Source organism: Schistosoma mansoni, chromosome 4, assembly GCF_000237925.1.
Source record: "Schistosoma mansoni strain Puerto Rico chromosome 4, complete genome".
Taxonomy (NCBI): domain Eukaryota; kingdom Metazoa; phylum Platyhelminthes; class Trematoda; order Strigeidida; family Schistosomatidae; genus Schistosoma; species Schistosoma mansoni.
The window spans coordinates 7,418,101-7,431,133 of NC_031498.1; the positions used below are offsets into that span (position 1 = coordinate 7,418,101).

Consider the following 13,033-nt stretch of genomic DNA (forward strand, 5'->3'; position numbering starts at 1 on the left):
GTTTTCTAGAGATTTTAGTATTTTTACATATATGCTGAGGAGTCCCACAATAGGACGAAACGGCCATTCAGTTCTTCCAGGTTTTCCACGGTGATCTAGCTTCAATTAACTCATGATCTAAACCATACAAAATTACTAAAATCTCCACAAAACCCCCTTCTGAAAATAGATATTAATTAGTCAAATAATGTAATGCATACTTTTAAATGTAGACTTTGATTGAACTCAGTCATTATAATTTAAGTGTATTTATACAAATGTGTTGACAACTAATTTGACAAAACGTAAAACAATATAAATTTCAAGATTTTTAAGTTTCAGACTTTTATTCTATACTTAAGTGCAATTTCTACTAATTGGCTTAGTTAAATATTGTTTAAATATTTTAAATTTCTTTTTATATTCCAGAATTTGCTATCTTTTCTAGAAAATAACAAAATTCAAATAAAAATTTGAAATTCTTCTTTATAATTAATAGGCAGTCACTTTCCATCAGCTGAAACTTATTTGGTGAAATAAAAATTATCCATTCATTCGGTGATGAAATGAAAACATTTCAGAACACATACTACTTAGATGATTGTTGATAAAATTTGCAAAATAATAAAAGCCTTATAAGCTCACAATTTAAACTGGGATATTGAGAAAATGAATGTTTCACAATTGAATTATTAATGTTCCACGGATTGTTTGACGAGGGGGGGGCATAAAATTAGTAGACTTATTAACTGTCCTCTTATTAAGTATAAGTGTAGTGGGCACCACTGACATAGATGTTTTTAAGTAGTGTGTAGCGGAACGTGTCGTCAAGATTATCAGATGGAATAAAGAGTTCCAGTGCATCAAAAGCACGATGTTGGCAGAATACTTGGAGATAATACGAGAAGACAGTTCAAATGACCGAACTTACCGAAAGATAAAAATGCACAATTAATGGCTATATATATATATATAATATCTCAACACTCCAACAAACCAAATCAAGCATCAGAAAGACAAGCAGTTTTATTTTTGTTTACTTTGAAAATAAAATTAATCGTGAAGTCTTAATCAAGTATCTAAACAAATCATTGTTTTCAAACCTAAATTATTCTAAACATACAAGATAAATCTTACATTAATCATTTCTTCACGATATTATTATCTCTAATATGTAGACTTTTTAATGAAACTTTGTGTTTATTAAACTTGTGTTTCTGTTTCATGACGAAATAACTTCCACGATTTCATTAATACAATGACAATATGACCGAATGAAGATGTGAACATGGTGTATGCAATCAAGAGAAATGCATATGCAATAACTGTTGGGTAGGCAAATTTTGTGATGTATCAGGTTAGTGAAATCATTCTAGTTACATGTTGAAATTAGATTTTGTGAAGTAATTTTTATTTACCAAGTATAGATTTTGCAATAATCTGAGAATTTGCATCGTCGGTTCATTTTCTAGAAATCATAATCATGCATTGTACCCACTGTAATTAAAAATAGTTATAATATGATCACGTAAAGTTTTTTTGATTACTGATCCGAAATTGTGAACGGGAAAACAATTGTGAATGGTTTCATGTATCAATGTTTTATGAAGTATGCAACATGATTCAAAGTAACATAAAAGACATAAAGAAGCTTCCACTATTAATTGGAGCAAAAGATGTATATGGAATTTTTGATATTAATTCTATGAGGAAATATAAACCTCAGATAAACATGATGATGTAATGGAAGGATGATAATACTACGCTATATTTTGTACATGATAATCAATGTTGTGTAACTCCTACAGGATGTGTACGAATAAAAAGCATATAAAATTAATAAACTAACATCGGGTTTTTGCAATTTACAATGTTTTAATAAGCCTGAATGACATGTTTTTCCTGATTAAAACTTGACACGATAATATTAAATTAGTCCATATGTTAACCATTCGGAAGCAAAATGAAAATATTTAAGAAACGTTCAGTTCAAAATAAAAGCAACATGTATTTTCTCAAGATCTATGACTTCTTATTTATATCAAATTCAAATTCAACATCTATAAAATCACTATTTGGGTAGATGGACGTCGGAAGACCTTTCTTCATGCTCATATAAAGCAATAAATTCCTGTTGAATCCTGAATTATATTGACCATCTGAAACCATAGTTTTTAATAAACTCCAGCTAGCTTATGAAATGGTAAAGTAATATCATATCTAAATCATAATTGCCGAGATAAGTAATAGCCTAGAAGTAATTTCGTTTTCGTTATTCACTTCTTGAAATATGTTGAAGTTACGAAGAATTATATTCTCACTTATAAGTTAAAACATTTTAGTTACATTTCTTAATGCTTATCTTAATTAGGTGCTAATATAATAAGTAAATCATCCTTCATTTTATAGACAAAAATAAATGAAAATATTAAAAGGTATAACCAATTACATAGGTATTAATAAATACTACTGGAAACTAGTCACAAGAACATAATAACACAAGTTGTTCATTTCAATAATGTCTAAAATTGCTTGGATAGAAATGACTGAGTTCGAAATATTAAATATCTATTTTAAACTTACTGTGCGTATTTAAGTTGGTACTACAGTTAACCATTCAACTCTAGATTTATCAAAACATCACATTATACTGCGTGATTGCTTCTTTTATCCAGTTTTAGATAATATTCGTTTTACCTCAGATATTTTTAAAATTACTGTGGCACCAAGTTCTGTCGGCATTCCAAACAAAATTATTGGACAACTTACGTTTCGGGATATACGAAATGATCAAATACAGGAATGTGGAAAATTGTTTTTTTTACTCGAAAAAGTCCGACATAATAACTTTCCAATTTATGTAGAAAATAGTACAGGTTTCATTCGCTTTAGTCGTTTTAACAATTTTAATTGGCCAAAGTTGATATATCACAAAATTTACATGACCGTAAAATTATATGTCAGCCCAAATAAAGAAATGGATTCATCGCAAATTATCATTTCCTGGAATTACTTTACGAAAGATGAACAAGGAAAACAGTCAAATTCACAAAACAATAATATCCATCTAGAGAGGTTTAGAAGAGTACGTACCATTTTCGAGGAAAATTAGCCAATTTTTTATTTTAACAGAGTCATCTTTAAAACACACTTTCGACATCTAGTTAAACGGGAAGAACTTGGTGAATACACTAATCTACCTTGTGGTGGATTTTAGTACCGTATTAAAATTTAATTAATAATCAACAAAATATGAGTAGAGTTTTCGAAAATGTAAAAGCGAACCCTTGCCCTGGATGTTCAACAAGTAGGTCGTCCAAAATCTCACATAAATGGGATGTCCCGTATATCAAATATTCAAACATTATTATAAACAAAACGAAGTAGATATTTTTCTCGTTTTGGTTTTCGACAATTGGGATTGAAAATTTAGTGTAAAAGCATGAAAGGAAATTTCTGTTTGTTCTCGTAAACTAATTTGATTGTGGATCAAATTAATTTAGTTCTTAACATTGATATGATTACCCCGGTATAAACTGGCTCACAAATATATAATTTGTTGTTTCATTTAGCAGATAGATGTAGGAAATATATACCACCTGCCACTAATTACCTTCACATACCTCAAAAAACTGTATAAAATGAAGTACATTTCAATGATCGCAATTCTTTTAACTTTAGAATTATCTGTGTAAAAACAACTGACTTCCTAATCACTTTCAACGTGATTAGACAGCTGATTTGGGATGTTTATCTTCCTTGCGAAAATGTGGAAATAACTGAAATGACTTGTAAGATAACAATTCAACAAAAAACTCTATTGGTTTGTAAGATCCAGTAAAGTAAAATATATCTGTAAATTACTGTCTAAAATAAGGTTGAACACTAGAAGAATCTATGGAACCATATATCTCTAAGACAGTTAAATTTATAGAAGTGAATTGTACAACGATTTTTGAGTCTACTTTCCATCAAAAAGGTACATCAGTAAAAATCACTACGACTAGCATAACAGTGCCTGAAGTAAATAATACTTTAATGATATCGAAACCTGGGACCAGCAACTTCCTCATACGATAGTTATTTTCCAACCCAGGATAACAGCATTTGTGAGTATATTCTAGATATCTACGAATTACTTCTCGAAATCGATCGATAACCATAGAGAAAAATATGTATTAAATAGTTGACGTTTACCGATGTCCCACGAGAACAATGTATTAAGAATTATGGTAATTGACTATTGTTTTGGGATAACATCCAATATTGTATTGGGCTCCCAAAGTAACCGATAACCACAGTCTTTTTAACAGTAGCACTGATATGACAACAATATAAATGAGATATAATAGAATGAGAATGAGATGAAATTTTATTTTGACCGTTTACTAGCCAAAGTGGGAATTCGTCCGGAATTCAAGTTATTTTAGCAGTTCTCATTCTCATCATAATCTATAGAATTCTTACAAATTAGACGTTTATTATAAATTTGATGCTAGATTTAATTATTTCGTTGTCTTTACTCTGTAATTATTTTCACATACATTCTAATATCCGAATTCCATCAAGTCAACATCTGATTAATAATTTTAGAGTTTGAATCCTACAAGCCTACAACTTCTCGTAACGCGAAGTGATGCAGCTACCAATACGTTGTGTCCGACTGAAATAATAGCACTAAGTGTTCAGATTGGTCTACCTGCTGTTACAACTCCATTAACAGTTGAACTGTTTGGTCTTACTAAAGATACTATAGTCTACGGTTTTGTTGAATTTATTGATATTTCATATATTGGAGCAAGAGTTTCAAACAGGGATTTTTCAGTTAGCGTACGAAACACGACTGTAGAGACTGATTCCGAATATAAAGTAAGCTATATATTTTGGTGTTAGTCATGTGTATGTATGTATTATTGAGAGTTAAAAAGAATTAGGTTTATTTGTTAATCTATGTCGTAACGAGGATGATGCTCAATGAAAAATATATGTGGTTCGATCAATTTCCTTACTATGAATTTCCCATTAGTCTTTGCTAGTACTTTGTTCATATGAAAGGGTCAAACCATATTTCATTTCTGTATTTCTAATGATAGAAAAATCCATTAATAAGTGGAATCTAAAATAAAAATAAATCAAATTATTTGACCATAAATGACAAATAGTGACGTTTGTATACGGGTTATCATAAAGAAACCGATGTTTTGTATCCTTTGGGTAAATACCTTACACAGTGCAAAAATAATATCGTCTTACATCTCTCATCAAAAAAACAAACATACAGTCTTAATATTCAGAACTAATAGCAGATATTTAAAGAGATATTCAAGACTATGTTAATAACATTTCTAACACATATTATGAAAAATATAGACGAATAGTACATTATTATACATTTGTAAATAATTTATTGGGAAATGACTTTCAAAAATGTACTCCGAATTTCGAAAGTATACTTTTGAAACGAAAAAATCTAACAAATTAATTTCAACAGTTCAGTTGATGAGTCAGTTGAAGCTAGACCATCATGGAAAACCTGGGAGCACTGGACGGCCATTTCGACCTAATATGAGACTCCTTAGCAGCGCGTATCCATGATCCCGTCTGCGGGACTCAAACCAAAGACCTTCAGTCTCGCGCATGACCGCCTAACCCTTAGACCACTGAGTCGGTACCCAAAGGTGTTAATGTCTAACTTCGAATAATTTTGATATTGATATACAAAGAGTTGAGATTTGTCCATGGTTCACCAACCTCAACTAATAAGAATTAATAAAATAATCTCTCAAATCGCTCACTAGGAATAACAGCAGCCGCTTGTAGTACTTAAACTAACAAATTAAGCACATGTAATCATTCACATTGAATTTATGAAAGGATTCGCTTTTCAACTTCTTTACTTCAGAATGAACAATATTACCCTTAATATGTATAGACTTGAATGTCTCTTAATTCGTAGTTAAGACATGAATCACATTTCTAACTATGTAAAGTTATAAGCACTATCCATAATGTTGTGAGCTTTTTTATTTCATTAACACTCTATGTATTACATTTTATCTAGAATTTTCTTTTCTTTTCAGAATACTTATACAGCTGTTAATTTATCAAGTGTCACAGTGATAGATATACCAAATGTTGTAGAGAATTATAGTTTAACATTGCGTTTTGCTGTTGGTTTGTGGAATAATAGTTTAATAGCAGATGGAATGCAGTTTATTTGCAACTGTAAAGTTTCTGACGGTATTTCGGTAGTAACCAGTGCCACTACAATCACATCACGTAAATTATGTACAGTTTATCAACCAGAATTAACCATGCTATCTAATTTTTCATATATTATACCGGGAGATATATTATTATTCCAAGCAGAAGCATATTTTACGTTTGAAACCGGAAATTATACGGTAAATTTGTTTTGAATTCCTTCCGTTTTTATTTAGTTAAGAAATCTTTATTTTAAATTGTAAAGGTACTTTTAAATACTTTAGAAAGTAAATGTTTTGAGTGGGAAAAATACTTCTTGTTAGTTAGTCCACAGTGTGACGTAAAGTCTAGTTCATGTAAATATTTGTCTTTCACATTCTTATTCCTTTAAAAATCATGATAAATTGAATCATGGAGAAATCGATTGTAAATAAACTGTCTTGAATTCGCTTTTTGCAGTAGACTTATATTTTCTGTGAAATAAGAATTTTTTGTCAATATAGGGTTGTGATACCGCATGTGATGAGTGAAGGGTTGCGCAAGATCATGGATTAGTTGAAGTTGGACATTAACACTGATGGACACCAGCTCAGTGGTACACAGGTTAAACCTTCGTGAGAGACTGAAGGTCCTGAGTTCAGTCCCGTGTGAATGATCGTGGATTCGCACTGTTGAGGAGTCCTATACTAGGATGAAACGGCCGTACCTAAATGTTAACTAAATAACAGTCATCACTTCGAGTAAGACAAGAATAGAAAATAAACGCATTCTATATAAGCTGATAAGTTAATAAAGTAATAGGTTAAAGATACATTCATTTCAACGATGAAGTTACTAAAAATATTACGTGTTCATGACTGACTGTACAAAGTTCAAGCCAGCGATGCTTACTTGCAAACGAAACGATATCTATTTTGTAATTCATTCGTAACAAAAGCACCATTTATAAAGATATTACAAATTATTGCAAATAAAATAAACACCAAGAAATATTAAGTATCTCTATGTTGTAATGCATTTTCTAGAAAATATTCTTATCTAGACAATAATTAATACACTATATTGAGACCAAAAATGAAGACACGTTCCAAGTACTTCAGTAATAAGAAAGACACACCTAATTCTCGCAGAACCTTGTCATATTTCTGTTAATAAAATCCAGTTGAATACTCACTTCGAGTATTCCAAATAGTTTACAGATGTATTCACTTTAGATTAATATCAAAATTTAGTAATTTAAAACGGTGACGGTATAAACTCATTTGTTTTACAGTTCACAGTATATATAGTCGGTTATTCATTTACTATTGACAACTTTGAAGTAACGCTTGGTAATGGGATGAACTATGAAGAACGATCTGAAGTTAGGCAATCTGAAGATAAACTGACACTTACAGAGCAAATTGATATGCAAATGAAAGGACTTAGAAATAAAAGTAACGCATTTTTAAAGTTTAATTGATGGAAATTTAAAATGAGTTATGAAATAATAATCATTTTCCTTACATTTATTCAAAGTATGTCTTGTCACCATTAAAAAGTGGCAATTCTTCCTTGTGTTATTCAACATTTAATACTATAGAGTTTATATACATGAAATTCCAGGCAATGATCTATCATAAATAATAATTCGCCGTACATACAAAACTAGGGCACTTATGCTATATATCTTAACAGGTTTATAATTAAGTAGTAGTATTCTATAAATAGAAAAAGTTATAGTAGTATTAACTAGTCAAATGAAAGCTTGCAATTAGAAAAATATAAAATTATCACTGTTTAGCCACAACATTATATAAACATATATGCTTAATCACTGGTGTATAACTTCCAGAATTCACCATATCTATATTTATTAGCCTATTCATTTCAAACACAAATCAAAGTAAAGGGTAGCTAGTAATTTTAAAATCAATGATGTTTTTAGATTATAAACTTCCTAATGTGAATTTCAAAAATCATATTGAGGCGTTCATGATACAATGAAGTTGTGTATTGAAACCAACCTGATTTTCCTTAATAGAAAGTGAAGGTCATATTCACTTCCGATTATGACTGGAAAACATTCCATACATATGTACAAAAATTATTAAGACATATTCAAATATGATATGAAAGTTACATGATTCTGCTAGCTTACAACCTATCCCAGTGATTAATTTATCGGATAACCAATAATTTCTTTTGAATATTTTGCTAAACATAACTAGAACGTTAGGAACGTAAAAAATTAATTTTAACAGGAATGCAGAAATACTCTATTTGTATTGATCATAACAATTACTAGATTAATTTTCTGTGGATATCCTTAGCTTTAACTAATTAAGTGGAAAAAGTGGATAATGTGTTACCTTATATTAACTTACGTTATTGGATACAAATATTCTAAATAACAAAATATTTGTAGTATTTTTCTCAAAAGATTAATTCAAGTTGATAATGGTCCCTAACGTTATACAAATAGCCATATAATTCATTTTATAAAACTTTCAATCAGATGACCTCATTTTCTAGATAGTTCAGCTTTATTACACTTGTTAATACGAAACATATGATTGATATATGTTATAGGAAACTACTTATGGCGGTCTGACAAATAAAAAAAATGAAAGGTGTCAAAGGTTTTGACATTTCCTTCTCAGTTTCAGATTAGATAGTTAACTCTCGTGAATCCAAAGTAGAGTGAATCGGATATAAGGAACATCACCACATTTAACTGTTTACACAAATGGTGTTAATGATTGCTAATAAGTAATTAACTTGGGTAAAGAACTGTACATCGACCGTTAATAAACAGGTAAATATTCCAGGATAAATACAGTGCAATCAACAATTAATGAATAAGTGGTAATATTTCCAAACGTCGTAACAACCTCAGTGGATATGAAAATCACTATAGATGATTTCTGATTGATTGAGTTTATTTTATTTATAGTATTTGGAGTTTATTCATATTAAAAGTTATATTATATCGTTTATAAACTACCTCAATAAGTGAAGTATTTTCAAGGAAATAATCAGTAAGAATCAATGAGAACTTTGTTCAACAAAGTAAATTTTCCCTACAAATGATTTCAAATTTAAAGTTATTTTTAAACATAAATAGACTTAATTGTATCACGGTAACAGTACAGGTCATAAAAATCTTGTTTTGTTTTCAATTTAGATGCTAGAGCAACATATCTGTCTAAATCAAACCGCTCAGTGAGATTAAATGCATACATACAAGCTGTAACATTCCCATCAACGAGAGCAACAATTGGATTTCGATTCCGTTATTCTCAAGCTGATGTAATTTTTCGTGAGATTCAGATTCCTGTTATAGCTAATTATAGAAACTTTATAAATGTAAGTGTGATATTACTGCACCTAATCGATTGGTAGATATGTTCGGTTATTCTCTAAACAATTCTATGAGATATCAAATGTGTTGAACATTAGAAACATGATAAACATAAGCAGAGAAATCATGTTCATTCTTTAAATTATCTGTATCTTGGAATCTTTTATAGCTTTAAAACATATTACCAAATAAAAAAATAATAGTTATACTAGTTTCAGTTAAAAGCTGGATAATCAATAGAATTAGGGTTGAAAAGTGACCAAACTAGAGAACGGAAATATCGATTGTCAGGGTTTAATAGTAGTAGTTATATTAATTTAACGAATGTAACAATCTGCCAGAAATATGACACATTAAAAAGAAGCTGTGTATTGGTCTTTAGGATTCATGACTAAGACGACTAGCTTATAACTTCAGCACTGATTTCATGATTATCCTATCAACAGCTTATAATACTTACGCTGAAGATGAATAACATTTCTCATTCTGATAACTATGTAAAACTGAATTATGATGTACAAAATGGTGAAGTTATGATATTTAAACTTTCCTTATACTATGTTAACTCATCCAACAATTGTCGTACAGTAAAGAGCATATGTTTAAATACAAAATATACAGGGTACGTTATTGGCAAGCTAACTCATTTCTGGAGTATCACTAGCCTGTTAGCTTAATATTGTAAAAATAATGATTATCAGAATTTTTTCTACTGTATGCATATGTATACCATTTTTCTAATAAAAACAGCAATTAGTCGCTAGTAAATAATTCCTTGATACAATCTGACTAGTTCAGTTCATTGGATTCAGTAGTTTTAAATTACAGTGATTTTTGTATTTAAAAATCATTTGATCAAAGAAGTGTCGATTCCATCTCTTACGACCCCGTATATAGAAAACTGCCCTTAAAGTTTCAGTCATAGGTAATTAGATATGTAAGTTATAAGGCATATTAGCTTTACTAAAAAGCTCTAGCTTACCTGTGTACGTTTACAGAGTACAACAAACTGTAAAACACATGCAAAACCTTTAACCATAGTTTCTACAATTTAATTTATAGAGAATTATTTGAGTAACATGTTTTTTAATAATGTTCCTTTCAGCGTGAACACAATATAATGATTGATATGGATTCAGATCCACTTCTATGCATGCCCCTACTATAGTACTTAAGTCATTTTCATTACAATCATGTTTCGGTTGTTCGTTCTCTATTTCACGGACGATCGACATCCTGGTATCAGCTAGGGACTTTCACGACGAATAAGAGCAAAACAAACAAGTATTGCCATTAAATTTACATCGAATGTCGTGATTTGGTACATAACTATATCCCGTCCCAACAAACACCATTCAGGAGACGTTTTGGGAAATTTATTTGATAAGAGTCAGTACTTGAAATGTATTGTAAAATATTATTTTTATTCGATTGATAGTCATATGATGGTCTCAGGAAAATTAGGTGACTTCTCAGTTCATCATAATTCTCTGAATAATATAAATTCAAAAAGATAAATTTGCGTGATAGATATGACTGAGAAAATATTTGTTTGCCCCATCAATAAGAAATGCTACAGACGCATTCGCTTGCCAAATGAAGTGTCTTCAAAGTCCGCTACTTTTAATACAACGAAATCAGGAGACGTATTTGCCTGTTTTTCTAATACATGAATTATTCTCATGTACCGAAGAACAACATTCATGATTGTGATACTATTTCCCATAATATATAGTCCTGTATCCATCTACCGCTTTGAAAAAGATAAATACTGGGTGTTTATATATTTCCGAATCTTTGAATTGAATAACCCTGAGAACTAATTAACTTACCTCTATCTTTGAAGATGATTTTCGCTTACCCGTCGTGTTCTTTAACGGATAAGCTTTACATGTTGTTAATGGTTTTGATGGAAATGAAAATCGCTTACCGTGAAATGAAATTAAGTTATTCTGTCGAATTCTTCAAGTTCGTTCTCTGATTCAACCAGCTAGAGAAATTTTATAGGAAACAGTGTAATTAGGAATTAGGTTTCAGAAGTTGTGATAATGTTCAAACTAAAATTACGAATCCATAATTACACAATCATCACAGCTCAAGGTTAAGAAAAATGCAAATTTTCCACAAGTTACTGGCTTTTTATACCTTTTCTAAACAATAATGATCAACCATGCCATTCTTAAAATTATTGACACTGTCAGAATGACTAAAATGAAAGATATAAAATTTCCCAATAATGGTAGTGTAGGTGTTAATATTGAGGCTATTATTATTCAAGTTAGTGTATGAGAAATTCAAATAAATTTTCCTACCACCTGAAAAACTAAATACGCTTTGGCTAATGAGGACAGTGACGTGAGACAGAATCTTTCTAAAACCACATATAAATCTGCAATCATTTACTCATTAAGTCAAGGAATTTGAACCAAATATACCGTTGTAATAAATATAACCGCTAACAAGCCCATTGATAATAGTATAATCCCATAGTAATTTTCATTTTGTAGAAAAATGTATCTTAAGGGTGTGTTCTGTTAAAAAATCAGCTTTATAACAGTATTTTGATCAGTTACTTCATAAAATTATTAAAATTAATCTTAATCCAATAATTATACTCTTCGATTCATTATTATAAACCTAGGTTTCAAATCCTACTTTCAACTTTTCAGTAATTGCGAGTCCAGCTAAAGTCGAAACATTTGCTGAAGTGTTTTTCAGTCTTAGACTTCCTCCTTTATCAAAGCAGATTTATGCTGTGGAAATAGGCTTTGATAACGTTTCTTTGGGTGAATTCTGTTATTCTACCGTTGCAGAAGTTGGAAAAGGGATCACAAACAGAATAACAGGAGTAAGTTGCTAACACTTTAAAATATATCACAGAATAAACTATTTATGGGAGTAATATTCTGTAGTCTAAGCCTAGATCTCACTTAAAAGTGATGTCGTTTGGTCACCAAGTGATAAAGTCTAAAATACAGCGACGAAAGTTAACTTGGTGATGAGAAAATAACAGTTATTAAATTTTTGATCTTAGATGATGGTTGGACTAAAATGTTTCGTGAACTTAGAATAACACTAGTTTTAATGTCTAAATTTGGAGCATAACCTTAAGAATAATTTATAACTTTTCAGTATGATTTCTATAACAATCATAAGTAAAAATATTAGTAACTGATCCAAGAAATCATTTTGTTTACCATTATGGACAAGAGAAAATTAGATTAATTTATGGACAGACTTAGTGACTTGTACTGACCTTTCGGACATTCTTAGTTTAATCGTAAACGTTCATTTCCTTATTTATCAGGATGTTTGATATTAATGATGGCTAGTAAACGAATAAAATTTCATTTCCATCACCTTTGTTTAGGATACAAAAGTTCTTGTGCATAAATTTTTGATTGATCATTTGCACAACTTTCAGTATGCGCTGAGTTATGTGTTGTTTAAATGATTATGCTTTTTTTAATCTAACAGATGAGATTGTATACGGAATATGTGACTCAA

At 30.1% G+C, this 13,033-nt stretch overlaps 1 protein-coding gene across 1 annotated transcript in view; it reads left to right on the top strand.

The window, feature by feature from the left end:
• Positions 1 to 13,033, top strand: part of Smp_126880 (hypothetical protein) — a gene marked incomplete at both ends in the record, with an annotated part of 90,822 nt that overhangs the window by 47,893 nt on the left and 29,896 nt on the right. The window contains 6 exon segments of the mRNA XM_018796684.1: positions 4,573 to 4,848; positions 6,060 to 6,383; positions 7,457 to 7,619; positions 9,350 to 9,531; positions 12,168 to 12,374; positions 13,004 to 13,033. The exon segment at positions 13,004 to 13,033 is cut by the window's right edge and continues 237 nt beyond it. Of these exon segments, the coding sequence (XP_018651802.1) occupies positions 4,573 to 4,848; positions 6,060 to 6,383; positions 7,457 to 7,619; positions 9,350 to 9,531; positions 12,168 to 12,374; positions 13,004 to 13,033 (1,182 nt within the window).